An 18316-nucleotide genomic window follows, 5' to 3' on the forward strand; every position below is an offset into this window, starting at 1 on the left:
CTTCCGGGGTCTTACGGAGCAAGTGCGCCTGCGCTTCGTCTCTGCCTTGCCTGTGACGCAAGCCGTCGAGTTGGCCTTGAACCAATGAAAAGTCAGCGCCTCTCTAGCTCGGGCCAATCAACTTTCGGATTAGAGGGTTTAACTCCTTTTAAAATGAAAACTGAATCCTAACGGCTGAGCTCTCGGGAGGACTCGGCGGCCTCGGGTCACAGGCGAGAGCCCACAGGTGCGTGGATCTGGGGCAGCTCAGTGAGGCGGGCGGACCCTGGGTGGCCTTTGAGCGGGTGGTGGAAGTGGGGCGGGCGGTGGGGCCGCGGGGCCGGCGAGGGAAGCGTCTTGGCGAGAAAGCCCCCCCTTCCGTCCCCTGCCCCCCGTTCCCCTCTGTGCCCCCCCCCCGCTTTCCCAGCGCCCTCCTATCTGCTCCTGGGTACCAGGGTGCCCAGTAAGATTCCTCTTGGTGTTTATCAAACACTTGGAGTGAATGGGGTTGTTGAATGGCGTGGGTAGGGTGGGGGGGGGCGTGGGGGTGGGGGTGCTTTCTTATGAGATTCAGTGAGGTACTCAGCACAGGTTTTTTGCTCTTTGGGGATTTACGTTCTAATGGGGGTGGGAAAACAGACGACGAACTAGCAAGATAAGTTCCAGCAGTAATGAGCATTAGGAACCGGCGGCTACTTTGGATGGACTGGGCAGGAAAGGCCCTTGTCCGGGCTGGATGGGTGAGTGGGTGGGTGAATAACCTGGAAGAGGCCTTCCTGGGCCAGTGCTTCTCAAATCGTAGACCTTGGACTACCTTTATCGGAATTACTTGAGCGTCCGTGTTAAAAATATAGACCCACTTAACGGAGCAGAAGGGCTGGGGCGTAGGACTCAGGTGTCTGTATTTTCATCAAGCTCTGCAGGTGATTCTGTTTCGTTGAAGAAACTATAAGTCTAGCCCAGCGCATGCTAGCCATCTGCGGGTGTTGATGCAATGCAGGGTCTGATTTGTTAGGCCTGGGGTTGGGCCTGAAAGTCTCCATTTCTAACAAAAGCCCTCCTGCTGTAGATGGAGTTACTGCCCTTGGCTTTTACTGTCTCCATATCCTTAACCTTCCTTGTTCTTTGAATTAAAGGCTTTTCAGCAACATACTCACTTCCTCTCCACTCTCCTTCATCTGGGTGGACATTATTAGAAGGTTTGACAAAGGAAGGAAACATCTAAAACCTCGATGCTATGAAATCTCAGTTTTCCTATTTAGACTAGTTTGAACTGCAGGGATCTTGTGCAGGTCATCTGGATGCGTGACTTCTGAACTTGGCTGTAGGCCAGAATCACCTGAGAATCTTCCTGTGACTCCAGAATTTCTGGGTCAGAGTCTTCTTCTATTCTGGTTATTATTCTTCCTGAGAAGGAAGTATTACATTTGAGCAAACGTCTGTATCTTCTGTTGAAGACTTTTGAATAAATGTCCATAGGCCTACATGATCTCAGTCTGCTGCTTGTAATTGCTAGGAAAAGTGAAGAAAGCATTAGAGTCTGTGAAATTAATGTTTGTAAAATATGGGAATATATTTATTTTCCCTTTTTGTCTATTATTTCTAAATGATTGTTTGGAATAAGGACTCCAGCCTCTTTAGCCTGGACGCATCTTCAAGGTGGGGTTATCTGCTTGTTTGTAAAATGGATGTGAGAGTGTGGGGCTGAGACTGCTTTCTGGTTGGATTCTAGAATGTAGGGAGCACCTGAGTAAGAGAAATACAGAGAGCTTTCTCCTTTCTTGGAGTTTATGTTCTACTTGATACGTTGTTATGCCAGACTCACAGGAAGTGATTCTAACTCGTGCGAGGTGACTTCTGAGGAGGCAACAGTGAAAAAAAATGGGACTAAGCCCTTCCTCCCCAGGAGCTTGCTTTCTTTAGAGATACCAAGCAGGTAGCTGAGTGTCTGAATCTGGAGAATCAGACTGTAAACAAGTACAAATAACATTATGTAAGGTGTTAAGTGCCATGAAGAAAAATAAAGGAGAGATGACCTGAAAGGGTACAGACATCTCAGCATGAATGAAATGAAGGAGATGAAGGAGCAAGCCACACTTCTGTTATGGGGAAGAGCCTCACAGGGAGAGGGAACAGGAAGTGCAAAGGCCCTGTGGCAGGGGACTTCTCTGCCAGGGAAAGGGAGGGGCCCTGTGTGGCTGGTGTGCCTTAGACAAGATGAGGAGGTAAGGTCAGAGGGGTGGTCAGGGTCTACATTCTATGAGACTTTGTAGGCCTGTCTGCAAGTAGGATTTTGAATTTGAGTTGAGGAACCATGAGGGGCCTCTGGACCAAGGACCGCTATATCTGACTTGTTAATGGGATCACTGGGCACAGTGTTGCAAATGGACCATAATGGGGCAAGGGTGGAAGCTGAGTGACCCTTGGGGGCCTTTTGCAAATAATTGAGGGGAGAGAGAATTGTGGTTTGGCCAGCTGGGAGCAGTGAAGGTTGTGAGCAGTGATTTTGAAGATAGAGCCTATAAGGTATGCTGATGGATGAGATATGGGGTTTGAGGCAGAGCCGAGTAAAAGACTTTGCTAAGATCTCGGACTTCAACAACTGGCAGGATGGGTTTTCCATCAGCTGAGAGGGGACAGCCTGAGAGAAGAGGTTTGGGGAGATTGCGGTACGGAGGGAGCAGGACCACAGTTTGGGACTTATTACATGTGAGATGCCCCTCAGATTACCAGTGGTAGGAGTTTAGAGAAGCCCAGGCTAGAGATGGAAATTTGGGGGTCCTCAGCCTGTGCGTGGTACTGAAAGCCGGGAGACTGGATGAACTCTCTTAGGGAGTGAATGTAGTTGGAAAAGTGATTCTGGGCCTGAGCTCAGTGTCCCCATGGCAGAGGGGAAAAGGAGTGTGGAGGAGAGAGGTTTATTTGGTGTTGTGTTTGGGCTGCGATGACTGGCAGGCCTTTTTAGGGGATTCCGAACAGGTTGTTAGGTAGCCAGTCTGGTAGTCAGAGGACCAGGTAGGGCAGAAGATGCAAATTCAGGTTATCTTAAGACGTTTAGACCCTGGTGCTGGGTGTGGGGCCTTAGGAAGAGTGTAGAAGAAGTGGATGTGTGTGGGGGGTCCAAGGACCGATTCCGGCATCACCCCAGGCACTCAGATTGGTGGAAAACTGATCCAGCAAAGGAGGGAGGTTGGGATGGGACAGCTAGTAAGGTGGGAGACAAATCTTCCAGCTCATTGAAGAAAGGAGTGGGAGAGAGTGAGTGACCACGGAATGCCAGGAATGCAAGAAGAAGGGGGAGAATTGGACTTCGGATTTGGCAACTTCAGGGGCCAGGCGTGAGCCTGACCTGTTGTGAGGATAAAAGCCCCGCGGGAGTGAGCTTGAGGCAGGGTGAGGGAGGCAGTAGAGGTGACTGTTCAGAGCTTTGCTGTTGAAAGGGAAGGTGGGAAGTGTGGTTATAGACTGAGTCAGTTGAGGGTAAAGAGGCAGCAGGTATGGAAGCAGGCTTGGTACACTGATGGAAGTGATCGTCAGAGAGATGGTGGAGCGGAGGCCGAGGCAGCTCCAGAGCGCAGTTTGAGTGGCCGGGAAAGCGGGGTATGCAGTGTACCAGGGGAGAAGTTGATGATGTGGGGAGGCCCCACACCTGAACTTGGTATCACAGGAAAACACTGCTCCCTTCTCAGACTCATTTGGTTGACAAAATGTGTAAAATCCTTTGTGATGTTGAGGTTTTTAAATCAGAATTTCTAACCGTGATCCAGCATGATACTTTGAAGCAAATGAATTTTTATAAATTAAAGGTGGTTCTTGTTTCTTTCCAGGCATCATGGACAAATGTAAAGAAAACTGCATTTTGGGGCCTAAGGTAAATTGAATAATCTGTAATCTCAAATTACATCCATAAAACCCAAAAGGAGATTGGTTCTATATCTGGAAATTCTTTTCACCTTTACTTTGGGTTGTAACTTTAGATCCCTCTGCCACAGTCCCAGATAGGAATTAGTCATTTTTCTCAGCATTCAGTAACACCTGATTCTCTCAATGTAACTTTTATTTTGCTCTGCTTTGTTTTATAGTTAGCCGTTTAAGTATCTGTATTACCCCATAGCATGCAGGATAATAATATATACAATAGGGGCCTAATACCTGCCTCTACTTCTTGCTTGGCAGAAGTTAATTTCTTTGCCTTAGTTGGTTTGGTCATGATTCGGAGGACTGTCAAGCAGCATTTTAGCGAGCATTCCCTGGGAGTCCACTCTGAGCCGGGTTCTGGGTCAGGTGCAGGAATCCAGTGATGAAAAGCACATGGCCTTTGACTTTAAAGAACTTGGAGCCCTTTTGGGGGAGGTGTGTGAGCCAGTACCATGCTGTATATACACAACCTGAGTAATTCTGAGGTGGGTGCTCAGTTCAGGTTTGGATGGCTTGGAACCCAGGAAGGCTTCACCGAGGAAAGACCCTCTGGCTCCTAGGATTTGATGAATATTTGTGGAGCAAATGGATAGATGAGTCTCTTATATAAAAAGATCCTTTAATATAAGTAATCCCCAGGTGTTTTTCCTTGTAGGAAATTGGAAGAATATAAATACTGCTTTTTTTTTTTTGAGGGGAGGGGCTTGTTTTTAGAAATCTTCATCTTGGAATAAATGGATACTTACTGACCCCCCCCCCTTTTTTTTTTTTACTGGTTAAAAGTATAAAAATGACCAACTAGAAAAAGGCCAACTATTCACTGTATTTGATTCTCAATTTCTATGATAAAGATCATTTTTAAAAATTGCTCTGTTTTTAACGTGCTTGTCACTGCCTGAATGCCTGTGTTGCAGATGCTGCTAATTTCAGAAGTAATTTTTTTTTTTTACTCGAAAGTTGGAAACCCTCTCTTGTAAAGCAGTCCTACCAGTGAGCTGGTGATGGATTCTGAGATTTCTCTTCCAGCATTGTTTCCTCATTTAGGGGAGATTTCCTCCATTGTTGGAAGAAGTCACCCCCTTTGATTAGCTCAGGGTGTTAGAACTAACTTTTTTTTTTTGGTAGCGGGTAGGTAATTAGGTTTGTTTATTTATTAAATGGAGGTAGTGAGGATTGAACCCAGGACCTCACGCACGCTAGGCATGTATTCTACCACTGAGCTGTACTCTCTCCCCGTGAATTAACTATTTTTAAAACGTGTGATATCCGATTTACAGGCATAGAAATAAGATATTTTGGTAGTCATTTTTTGAAGCACCTACATTTGTTTTCTCTTTTGCCTCGGATCCATTTTGTAAGCACATGAAAATGGATACACTACTAAATCAGTAGTAATTAGTTTTTTGTGGAAAAACTGGCAAATACAAATATTTAGACTGTCTTCCAAAACTTCTTCACTCAAATATTTTGATGTATTTCTTTCAGTTTTTTTCCCTAAACATTACATATTGTCAAAAAAATTTCAATGGAATTGAGATTTTCGTATAAAGTTTATGAATTGCAGCTTTTTACTAAATAATTTGCAAGTCATTGAGAATTCTTAGAAAATGTTTAACGCCTCCATTTTTTAGATGAAAGCTTAGTTAATGAACATTGTTTATGGGAGCATGGTTTTTAGGGGTGGGGTGTCGGGGATGGGTAGGAGGTGGAGGTACCATTCAGGTGTAGTAGCTGCATAAATAAAGATCCCCTTCCATCTTTATTATTACCAGTGAATGACATTATTTTATTTTGCTGGTGAATAAACTTTTGAAATAAATTCAAAATATTCAGCTTTTGTTCATGAAGACCATAAAGTTCATTTTTCCTTCCCATCTAGACTACAGTTCCACTTGGTGATGGTCCAAAACGTGTTCCGGTGACTCAACAATTTCCTTCTCAGAATCCGGTATCTGCAAACAGTGGCCAGGCTCAGCGGGTCTTATGTCCTTCAAATTCTGCCCAGCGTGTTCCTTCACAAGCTCAGAAGCTTGTGTCCAGCCATAAACCAGGACAGAATCTGAAGCAGAAGCAGTCGCAGGCAGCCAGTGTCCCTCGTCCCGTCTCCAGGCCGCTGGGTAGTACCCAAAAGAGTGAGCAGCCCCAGGCACCAGCACCTGGTAAGTCAGCGTTTTGAGACTTGCTGGATAGCCCTTCTTTTTAGTTGCTATAAAAGCAAATGTAGACATGTTTGTTGTTTGGAACCCTAACTTTTGCATCATTTCTATTGAGGATGGGGAGAAAATTTGATGTCCGGATAAAGTAACAATGTCTTCCGCGGGCCAGGCCTGATTCCCACCCTCAGGGAAGAGTTGGGCGGGCAGGGAGGACACAGCACCTACCCTGCCTTCTTTGATTGCTTACTGCGGGGTGGTGGGGGGGTAGGGTGCTTGTAGCAGGTGTACTTGGAACTGAAAAATCCCATGGTTCTGAAGTGTGGACGCAACGGCTGGGGGCTGGGGGAGTAGATGGACTGAGGCAGGCTGGGCAAGGTCCTGGTGGACGCTGCTGGCTGTGTTGAGCAGGGCTTCATTCCCTGTGTGTTGAAGCTACCGAAAAGTTTTTGAGCAGAGGAGGGAGTGACTTGCCTTTTACAGAAAGCTTACCTCGGTGTGTGGAATGAACTGGAGAGGAGCCGTGCTGGACCCAGGGGTACCAGATGGGAGGGAGACCATTGTAGTTCAGGTTAAATACGGCAGTGATCTGAACTAGGTGGAGCAGGGTGGATGGTAACAGTTGCTATTTACCAGCTCACACGCAGCAGGCTCCCTTCATCCACATTGTCTCATACTGTCCTAGTAACCCCTCTATGAAGGCAGCCATAGTTTTTAACTCAGTTTTGCAGAGGAGGAAGCTAAGACTCAGAAGCATTAACTTGTTCAAAGATGTAGCCAGAACGGAGAGGTGCAGACAAATTTGAGTGCTCACTTAGGATGCTGACTTGACAGAACTGGATGGTAAAGTGAACATAGGGATGGTGGTTATATGATGGCATTGAATGAGATAGTGAACCACGGGGGGAGGGTGTAGGCCTGAATTCAAATACCTGAGCAGAGCAAACTGTGCTGCTGCTGTTAGAGTTTGAAGTGCTGGACATAGACAAGTGGAAATGTCCCATATAATTTCTTCTCGGTAACTAATACAGTGGCGGGATAGTGATGGTTGGCTCATGTAGCAGGTGGACAGTGGGCTGGCCTACCTACTGGGGAGAAGGTGACCGGGTGGGAGTTTGTGATGGATGGGAAGATTGTACGTCTCCCTTAGAAGATCTTCTTTAGAAACTGAGGCTTCAGGGACAATCTGTGTAGTCTCGAGTCTTTAAATTACCTGAGAGCCTTTAAATCACCTGAGGGCCTAAATGTATGTATCTGCTTGTCTTTACTCTTGAAATTCTATAAATTCACATGGCAGGAGTCAGGTTACCCGTATGATAGTCATTTTCTTTTTCTTTTTTTTTTAATAAACTGAAAATAGCCCAGATCTGTCATTCTAGACATACCATTACTATTTTGGTGACCATTCTTTGATTCACCTCTATTCAAAGGTTTTTAACTTATTCTGTATAGTTATTCTAAAAACAGGTTTTTAACTTCTTCTGTCTAGGAACTAATCCTGAAAAGGAAGTGGCATCAAAACAGAAAAATGAAGAATCAAAAAAGTAAGCGTTATTTTATTTACAAAGTTCTGTGCCATCGTCTTACTGGAAGACACCATTTAGTTGCAAATTTAGTTATGAGAACATTAAAAAAAATAGGCCTCTGTATTTTCACTTAGAAAATATACTTGTTTCAAATTACCAGTTTTTAAAAAAGTGAGTTTTATTGATGGATGTTTACTAAGGACTCTAATTTTTCTTCTTGCTTTTCAAATTTAGAAAAGGCTATTACAGAAATGGGTAAAGTGGCAGTTCCTCTCTATCCTTGGAAGTAACTACTCCATATGGTTTATGTATGCTTCTATACATTATTCTATTCTAATAAAGTGCAAGTTTTGTTTAAAAAAAAACAAAATGCAGTCATTTGCTATAGACACATGCATGACTATGAGCATTTTGAAAGTATTAATAGAATTATTGTACTTGTTCTTCATAGTAAAGCTTGGCTATAGTATTTTCCCCAGAAATGTTCTGGGTGCCTGCTTTCGGTCTCTGAACTGTGTGGACTCTAAGATGCAGCCGGTGGAGCCAGGAGTGAACCCACAGCCTTTTCTGCTCTCGCTTCCTGACAGAGGCCGTCTGAGAGTCTGTATCCTACAGTTCTCGCCCCAGTGCCCTGTGGGGTCCAGCCCACTTGCTTTACCAGAGTGGTTCTCCACCCCAGAGAGTGTTGGCATCTCTGGAGGAGGCTGTGATTAGTCTGAAAGAGGCTCACAGAGGGCGCTGAAGCGTTCTTCCCTCTCCAGTTTCTTGGCTAATCCTTGGTGTTGTCCTAAGTGTTGTTCCGAGGTCTGGGCTCCAGAGCATAGTGGTGTCTTGGGACGCTTCCCAGTGAGGGCTTCCGCTCTAAACGTCCAGATCGTTCCTTGTTACAGATTCATTCAGCTGACGGCCGTAGGGGGACAGAGGGCTTCATGTCTGCGGTGACGCGTTAATTGTGGCTATTGGCTTGGGTTTTGCAGAGGGGACGTACGGAATACAACTTTAAATATAAAATTACAGGACGTTTACTACTTACTAATACAAATATACTAGGTCTTAGAAAAGATGTGTTTTCTTCACATTTTAAAATGTTCAATTCTTTTCTAGGAGGCAGTGGGCTTTGGAAGATTTTGAAATTGGTCGCCCACTGGGTAAAGGAAAGTTTGGTAATGTTTATTTGGCAAGAGAAAAACAAAGCAAGTTTATCCTGGCTCTGAAAGTATTATTTAAAGCTCAACTAGAGAAAGCAGGAGTTGAGCATCAGCTGAGAAGAGAAGTAGAAATACAGTCCCACCTTAGGTAAGTCTCAGACTGACGTCGAGAAGAGTGGTGTACAGAACTTAGCTACTGAGAGTTGGACCATCACAAACGCCTTTGTAGAAGGCTGGCCTCATAGTCCTGCAAAGAGTGATTAAGTTTGTATGCTGTGGTCCTGAAAGATTGCTTTAAGGTTTGCTTTGTTAGTGGAGTAATTTACAGGACGTGTTTTTGCTTTCTTTTGGTGGATAGTTAAAGGGAACAGTCCCTCTTAATCTGAGTTCAGGTTACAAACTTCTTGCAGGTTGACTTTGGCCAGTGGGTCTTTTTTTTTTTTTCCCTCCCCCACCATCTCAGGCTGTGCCCAGCTGCCCGGTCCTCCGCAGCACACCCACTGCCGTTGCCGTTCCTTCTGTGTCTGTGTCAGGTGTTTGGGTGTCAAACTACCATGGGAATGCCGTGTCTTTTTTTTTTTTTTTTTTTTTTTCAATTTACGGAGACTTAATATTTAGCTGAACTCTTTCCCCCTAAGAATAAAGATGGCCTAAAGGAAGGAAATAGTCTTAACTAAACTTGAGTTCCATTAATACTTTGAAATGCATGTTAATTGATACATGATGTATGCCTTTTTCTTACAGTGAATCTATAGTTTCAAATTCTCAGGTGGGTTTTGGGGTGGGGAGTCTGTGACCAGAACCAGTTTTCACCACTGGGTTCACATGAAGGGTTTGTCTGATACTCAGTACACATTCTTGTATCGGCTGCAAAACCAGGCGTCAAGAGTGTTCATCCTTCGTTGCAGGCATCCGAATATTCTCAGACTGTATGGTTATTTCCATGATGCTACCAGAGTTTACCTAATTCTGGAATATGCACCGCTTGGAGCTGTCTATAGAGAACTTCAGAAACTGTCAAAGTTTGATGAGCAGAGAACTGCTACTGTAAGTTTTCACTTACTGTCCAGACGGATTCTGTCTCCTCTATGCTTGTCCTACACAGCAATGCACCTTTCACTGTAATAGAGGGAGTTTTGTATTATGGAAGGATAGCTTAATAGGATCAGATATGAAATGGAAACATCACAATAGCTTAGGTGTACCTTTATAAACAGATAAAATCCGGTACCGAGTGGAATATTGTGGTTGGTTACCACAGCTGTTTGTGGAAATATAGAGAGTTGGCCTCTTTTAAAAACAAAATTATTTTGGATGAGTTTTAGATTTACAGAATAACTGAAGATAGTACAGACTTTCTCCTATTAATACACACCTCATTTCTCCTATTAACGTCTTACATTAGCACAGTACAGTTGTCATAACTAATGAACCAATATTGGTACATAGCTATGAACTGAAAGCCATTCTTCATTCAGGTTTCCTTAGTTTTTCTCATGATTAAATTAGGGTTGTGGGTTTTTGAGAGGAAGATCGGAGGTCAAGTGCATTCTCACATCAGGGGTTCGTACTGTTAACCTGACTCATCAAGGTGGGTGTTGGCCTTGATCACTGACTGAGATGGTGTTGGTCGGGTTTCTCCAATGTGAAGTTATTCTTTTCTTCTCCCTTTTCATACTGTGTCCTTTCAAAGGAACAGCCCAAGGGAGATTATATTCCATCTCCAGTAGGGCGGAGTATCCACATAAATTATTTGGAATTCTGTACCAGAGATTTATCTCTTCTCCATTATTTATTTACTCAATCATCTATTAATGTACTTTGGGTATAATCTAAGGCTGCTTCGCTCTCGTTGGACCAGCTTTGGTCATTGGGAGCTCTTTTCACATGGTTCCTGTGTCCTTTGGGCATGTCCCCATCATTGTGGGAGTGTGTGTGTGTTTAAAAGCACTTTCTGGTTTCCTGGTGCTGTAAGGTGTCCCGGCTTCCTCTTGTACATTTCCCGTCCCAGTCCTAGAATTGGTTGTTTTCTCCAAGGCACGTTTTTTCTTTTTATTGGAAAATGTTATTAGAAACTAAGATTTGGTAACTCAATATGCTCATTTCTACTGAAGTAGTATTACTTATAGGCTTTCAGCTGACAAAGAGCAAGCACATACATGTGTATAGTAATCTATGTATGTGCATGTATCGAAAAAATTTCTCGGATTTATGCATCTGTATCTATATTAAGCAAAACATGAGTGCACTCTTACATGAATCATTCTGCCCTCCTCCCTTGCTCACCTGTAACCTCCCATGCCACTACTGAGAAACTTGGATTCCACCATCCGCCATCTATTTATTTATTCAATCCAGGGTGCATGTATAGTGGTATCAGAATTGTTTACTGATTGTTAAATTGTTAACCCCTGTGGGAAACAGCTATATGCATTTGAGATTCATCTGTACCTTTTCAGGGCTTGATAGCTCATTTTTAAAATTGGTGAATACTATTCCATTGTATGGCTGTACCTTGGTTTATCTCTTCATCTACTGAAGTGCATCTTGGTTGCTTCTGGGTTTTGGTCATTAGAGTAAAGCTGCTATGAACAATTGCACGCAGGTTTTTGTGGGACCTAAGTTTTCAAATCTGGGGGGGAAATACCTAGGGATGTGATTGCTGGCTTGTGTGGTAAGACTAAATTTAGCTTTGTAAGCAGCTGGTAAGCTGTCTTCCGAAGTGGGCGTGCCGTCCTTGCACTCCCAGCAATGAATGAGCGCTCCTGTTGCTCCTCACTAACTATTGGTGTCCATCTTTTTGGATTTGTCGTTCTGAAAGGTGTATAATGGTGCCTCATTGTTTTAATTCGCAGCTCTCTAATAACATGCAATGTTGAGCATCTTTTCAGGTTTTATTTGCCATCTGTGTATCATCCTTGAGGTATCTGTTCAGATCTTTGGCCCATTAAAACATTTTTGTTGTTGTCTTATTGAGCTTCAAGAGTTCTTGTGTATTTGTGATACATGTCCTTTATTTATTTAAAAAAATTTAAAATTATGACTTTTTATTTTGGGGGGGGAGGTAATTTGATTTATTTATTTTTATTGGAGGCACTGGGGATTGAACAGAGGACCTCGTGCACGCTGAACACGCACTCTGCCTCTGAGCTATATCCTCCCCGCCGTGATACATGTCCTTTATCACACGTGTTTTACAAAAAAAAGTTTTCTCCCAGTCTGGCTTGTGTTTTCATTCTTTAACTGTGTCTGTCACAGGGCAGAAGTTTTTAATCTTAGCACAGCATGGCAGGTTTTTGTTTGCGTTTTTGTTTTCTCGTGGATTGTGCCCTCCTCTGTTATGTGAATGAAGTTGCTGAGGAAGTTGAGTCTTAGTTTGGGCTGTTTTTGTGGAACTGGCAAATGATGGGCCTGTTGAATGGTGGTTACTTTGTTCTGTTCCTTGGTGGAGGTCTCTGGGTAGTGTGTACACTAATTTTCTTTTTGGCATTGATTTAAACGGCATTAAATTCTGGTGGTTTTACTTTTATCTTATGAAAACCCAGCACTATTGGTGAATGTGCAATAAGGCATACTATTTTAAACTTCAGTATTTGCCCTCTGGATAAGTAGAAATCTATTTTGTTTGCTTTTTAAATATTAGCTAACTGAATTTGCTACCTTATTTAATTGGCAATTAATATTTGTAGTACTCAGTTTTCTCCAATCCAGATGGAGTTTACTTTGGTGTAAATAGCTATTTGAAAGAAAATGAAAATAAGATTAGTTCTTTCTAGATTCTTTAGTACTTTGGAGCTATATGCACCTGTTTTTCTTTCCTGATTGATTAAAATAAAACTAATTCTGATATGGGAAGTGTGGAGGGAGTGGGTGCCCGAGAGCTCTGGTTTAACCAGTAGCTTCCTGTCTTGGTTTGAGCAGGGGCAGCCCGTTGCCCCCTGGAATTCTAATGTCTGTTTTTGGAGCACCGGCACCTTGACTTCAGTGTAGTAGACGAGCTTTTTCTTTGCCTGCACGTTCAGTTTATTGTGGTCTAAACTTTAGTTTCTGGCTTTTGGCTGAAAAAAATGAAGAATGTCCTTTCTGATGATAACTTGCTTAGTAAACTTTTTTGGTGTAAAATAATGTTCAGTTCTGTATGTAATTACTTTTAGAAAACAACTGCTTCTCAAACTTTAGCCAGAGCTGAATATATTCTTCCAGAGTCCTAAAAACCAATTTTTATTTACATGTTAAAGCAAATCCTGGACTTGCTAGGTAGATCTTTTAGTTGAAATGGAAACAAAACTAACGGAAGGACTGTCTTGCGTGCTTTGAAGCTGACTGTGGGTCACTGTGTGGTGCACCCCCAAAGGTAGCATGCTGTCTCATGTGCCAGGACGCCTGCTTTTAGTTTATTCAGGATTATTTTCTGTTGATGCTCTTAAAGTAAATTTTCAGTTTCAAACAAATCCTTTTGTTGTATATTGGCCTTGGTCTTAAAAATGGGAATGGATTGTACGTTAAAGTTTTTTAAAAAATGTTAAAAATTGTTTACAGAGCTGACTCCCTAATTTGTACCAGTTTTTAAATATTAATTCATTGCTGCTGGGCCATAAATTGCCATGTGGGGATGTAGTGGTACCTGTGTTTCCTGTCTTCCAGTATCGCATCTGCTGTATTAGCATGTAATTTAGCACAGAATAACTTGTACTGTATGCTGACCACTAAATTGGTTTGTTTTTTGTAGAGTCACTCATTGTATCTAGTTTTTGCTTTAAAATCTACAGAACATGTTAAAATCTATGTTGGGTTTTTTTTCAGAAAAGATGTGTAAAATTGTGTCATGTAAAATCTAAAACACAGACTTTCAATACTTTTTTTTTTTTTAAATAGTATATCACAGAATTGGCAAATGCCCTGTCTTACTGTCATTCAAAGAGAGTTATTCATAGAGACATTAAGCCAGAAAACCTGCTCCTTGGATCAGCTGGAGAGCTTAAGATTGCAGATTTTGGGTGGTCGGTACATGCCCCATCCTCCAGGTATGTAACTTTAGAGGTGGAACTGGTTTGGTTTAGCAAAATCCCTGGGGGCTAATCGTAAGCTACATGGTAAACTGTAAGTGCAGATGTCGTGCTGAACTGGGGCAGGTAACTGACACACATACTTCAGAGAGATTTAGGCCTGACAGGGAACTAGCGTCTTCAAGAACACTTTTGTCCTTAGGGGCTAATGAAGGGGACAAATAAGTGAAATATATGACAAGTATATGACAGAGGTGAAGTCTAGCAGGTGTAGAGGGGGAGTGACACCTGACTGAAGTGTGGGGTGGGGACTCCACTGCCTCCTGGGCCACAAGACAAGTCCCTGAGGGTGGCACTTGCGAAGGTCTGCAGCTGAGAGCACAGTTCTTCAGGCCACTTAAAGGAACCAAAGTGGTTTGGCTGGAACTTTCAGGGTGGTGGTTAAAGAGTCTTTGGTTTGCTGTTGTCAACAGAATGGTCCTTTCCTATCTCCTCTTAAAGCTAAGGCAGAGAGAGCAACCTAAGAAATAATTTAAGTGAACTTTCCAAGCAGAGCTAAAACATTTCCTCCTGTTTTTAAGTTGGGTTTAAATGAGCTTTTGAAACCATGTATGAAGTAGGGCACTTAAAAGCATACATCTATTGATGAGAATATCAACTTTGGGGTTGGTCTTTAAAACAAAAAATTATAGCCAGATTACTTAAAAAAAAAAAAAGCCAGTTAAAAAAAATTGTGTAGCTTAAAACAGATCTCACTGAGTGGGGGGACCTTCGTTTTTGTACCAGACAGCTCCTGATTGCTTCCAGCAATGCGGTGGATCTGCTGTTGCCATCTTTCTCTTTTCTTTAAAAAAAAAAAAAGTCTCATCTGTCATGAGTAGGAGCTGTTGGCACCTGGTGAGGCCAACAACAATGGCTTTATGGTATCACAGGGCTAAATTGTACCTTAACCTGTCCAGGGGTGTCATTCTGAGGGGAAAAATCGCTTAGCCTTTTCTGGAGAGGACATTTATGTAAACGTTGGTCCCTTCACCCCACCTCTCACACATTAACTGTAAGAGCTCCCAGGGTATTGTGCCGTCGTCTGAGAACCCCTGATACGGTCTGCCTCCTGAATCTCTGTGGTGAAGTAGAGGCTGGATGTCTGGAGAGGTAGCTCCTTAACCCTATGTCCCCATGCACAGCTGATGTAAAACAGCAAAACCTACACAGTCTTAGCTCCTGGTTTGATGTCTGCTACCCGGAGCGTATTTCCCACCTGCTACAAAAAACAACACACAGAGAGGCTGAATTGGTAGCTGATCGCTGTCTATCCAGTGCCTACACTCAGAGTTGTTACCATTTTGCTGTATTGGCTGTGTCAACTTTTTTGGTGAACCTTCAAAAATAAGTCACAGGTATCATGCTTCGTCCTTCAGCATGCATGTCCTAAAAACAAGGACACTGTCATCCTACATAATCACAATCATTATCACGCCTAAGGAAATCAACAACCTTGTTAATATCTAATATCTAGTCCATGTTCAAATTTTCCCAGTTGTCCACAAAATTTTACAGTAGTAATACTTTAAATCTCTTAGATCATTTAAGGAAGTTCTGGAGTTGGACAGATTTGGGGTACAGCTTGACTGCTAGCTGTGAGACCTTGCGCATCTCCCTGTCTAAAACGGGGATTTATCACAGCGCCTGCTTCACGACACAGTCTAGCCTAGGAGAAGCGGCCAGTCAGTGTTAGTGTGATGCTTGGTGATTTTTTAGCAGCTGAGGTAATAGAAGCAGAAGCACGTCAACCTGAGCCTGCCTCCATTTTTAGGAGAACCACCCTCTGTGGCACCCTGGACTACCTGCCCCCCGAGATGATCGAAGGCCGGATGCATGATGAGAAGGTGGATCTCTGGAGCCTGGGGGTGCTTTGCTATGAGTTTCTAGTTGGGAAGCCTCCTTTTGAGGCAAGCACATACCAAGAGACCTACCGAAGGATATCGAGGGTAAGACATGACTGGAAAGGATCCATCATTCTGGTAGAATTCCTTCCTTGCCAGCCTTACCTTTAGGCCGCAATCCGAATACTCACACTGTTCTCTCTAAGCTACGTTTTGTGCCCCTGTCACTTATCGCACTCCAGGTTGAATTCACGTTCCCTGACTTTGTACCAGAGGGAGCCAGGGATCTCATCTCGAGACTGTTGAAGCATAATCCCAGCCAGAGGCCCACCCTCAGAGAAGTACTTGAACACCCCTGGGTCACAGCGAATTCAAAACCGTCAAGTAGTCAAAAAAAAGAATCAACCAGCAAACAACCATGAGAATCTTTTGGGGCAGAGACCCCTGCGCAGGGCTGCTGTGTGCTCTGTCCAGAGCAGCTGCTGGCACCTGTCTTCCTGCTGCCTGCCTGTCTGTCCCCGAGACGCTACAGGGAACGTTGTTACTGAGCAGGCAGTGCCTCGACCTTCCCGCCCAGAGTCCCAGCTCGGCAGACGTGACACCCCGGAACCAGAGGAGCCTCAGGAATCGTGCTTGGCACCTCACTGGCTGTATAATCAGTCTGGAGGCAGTGTGCAAGTGCAGCCGCCCTACAGCGTCTGTGGAGTAAGGTGACCTTGGAAGATGGACCCGGAGCCTGGCTGTGGGGAGGTGGCCACTGGTTCCGACCTGTTGAAAAGCTGTGCAATAACCTCCCCAGTCCCTGTGTGCGTGTAACTTATCGGGTGGCCCGTCTGGTAAAGCTGTTGGAATGAACATGGGATTCTTTTAAATGTTAAAATAAAGACTTTGTGTAGACTTGCATATTTAATTCCATGGCATCCCTTTAGGACCACTCTCGGTGTCTGTCCAGCACCCCTGCCAAGCCTGGTTATCGCGTCCTCCTCCTCCACTGACCTCCTGGCCGAGAGACTGAGACGGCACACGTGCTCTGTCTCCACTCGGGGACATGGGTGAGATGTGGGTCTTGGCTGTTTCTACATGTTTGGGGCTTAGGTTTTCCATGGTTTTGATGTTTTGTTAATGTACTTTACAAAAGCTATATATATAAAGACATATAGAAAACAGTTACGCTTTTTAAAAGTTCTCATGTGTGCAACCTTGTAATGACAGTGTGTTTCCCAGGAGTTCACATTCCACCCTTTGGGCGATGCTGGGCCGAGCCTGGGACTAGGTGGGGAGGAAGGCCCCCGGGGTGGTGCTGTTGGGGCTGGCCTGGCCGGTGCACACCATCCATCCTCTGCTTCACGTCACCCATCTGTACAGCCTGGTAGGGTGGCCACTGGCTGGGGGGTGGGTGATAAGAGCTCAGCAAGCAGGCAAATTGTGATGAGTAATCAGGAGGTGGAACCAGCAGCTGAGTTAGGGCTGAAGGACGGGAAGGATTTAAAGGTTGGAGGCCAGTGTGGCAAGAGTTCCTCGCAGCCTGAGGAGGGACAGCAGGAAATGTGGCACAGAAACGGGGAGCTGTGGCTATGTGACTGGAGATGGAGGTGCCCCAGGAGTGGGGGTGAGGGCAATCAGCACCCGCCCTCCATCCTGCAAACTGTCCCACGTGCCCACTGAGCTCTAGTCCCTGTTCTTGGCAGGGGACGTTCAGTGTCATGCACAACCACAGCCCAGCCTGTGGAACGGGTCCTCATCCTGGGGAATGAGCTGATCAACTAGCAATACTGCCCAGAAGTGCGTGCTCCTGGCATGGCGTGGGAGCCGAGTGGGGACTCGGGGTGTCCATGAGGGCTGCAGGTGGTCAGGCCAGAGAAAGAGGAGGAGTCGGGCATCCACACTCACACCTGCCCACCCCTGGGCTCTGACCGTGCTCTCGACAGGATGGCAAAGAGCCACACAGGTGTGGGGTACCAGTTCTCTGCAAACTGATTTTCCAAGTGTGGCCTTGGTCTTGATTCTCTGGTGAAGGAATGTTGGCTTAACTGGAACTCCTCCTCCCCAGCCGTACCAGGATCTGGGGCAACTAGTGTTGCCGTGGCTTATAAAGAAGACTGCGGCCCCTTCAGTACAGCTGGCAGAGGCCTCCCTTCCTCCCTGTCACCTGGCTCCTGTGGGACACAGTGGAGTTGTGGTATTTGAGTAAACTTTAAACCTGAGTCCACAAGTCCACCTGGCTGGGGTACAGGGGTGATTCTTTTCACCATCTGCTCACTCGGCCTAGATGGGAGCAGGTGCCATGGGGGAGTAGGTCTGTCCCTATGTGCTCCTATTGTGTAAACCTGCCTATTTGTTTCTAGCTGTCAACATCTCATCAACCAAAGATGGTGAACCTGACAATGGTGAAGGCAAAGGTAGAAGTGTTGACCTTACTGAGAACTCACAGAGGAAGACATGGCCGACTTTCAATACAAGGGGCAGATAGATAACAGAAATGTTTAAATATAAGGACGTGGCTATAAACTCCCATGGCAAAGTTGATGAAATAGTCACGGAAATTTCAAGACACAACTGAGTAAAACTGCAGGGTCCAGATGGCTCCCTTTTGGTTCCCACGGCCTTGCGTATTCACATCCCAAAGTAGCAGTATTTCATGTCCTATCCAGCCCAGCTGTGGTCAACACGACGTAGCTAACGTCACCAGTGATACTAGCAAAA

At 44.6% G+C, this 18316-nt stretch overlaps 1 protein-coding gene across 1 annotated transcript; it reads left to right on the plus strand.

Annotated features, from left to right (window-relative positions):
* AURKA (aurora kinase A) lies at positions 1-16779 on the plus strand. Its single transcript, XM_010991612.3, has 9 exons — positions 1-226; positions 3807-3850; positions 5777-6056; positions 7540-7594; positions 8681-8872; positions 9633-9771; positions 13600-13748; positions 15544-15718; positions 15856-16779. Exons 2-9 carry the CDS (start codon positions 3812-3814, stop codon positions 16033-16035), a joined length of 1209 nt encoding a protein of 402 aa, XP_010989914.1. The 5' UTR covers positions 1-226; positions 3807-3811; the 3' UTR covers positions 16036-16779.
* Positions 16780-18316: the final 1537 nt, after the last annotated feature.

The sequence above is a fragment of the Camelus dromedarius genome, chromosome 18 (genome assembly GCF_036321535.1).
Source record: "Camelus dromedarius isolate mCamDro1 chromosome 18, mCamDro1.pat, whole genome shotgun sequence".
NCBI lineage: Eukaryota > Metazoa > Chordata > Mammalia > Artiodactyla > Camelidae > Camelus > Camelus dromedarius.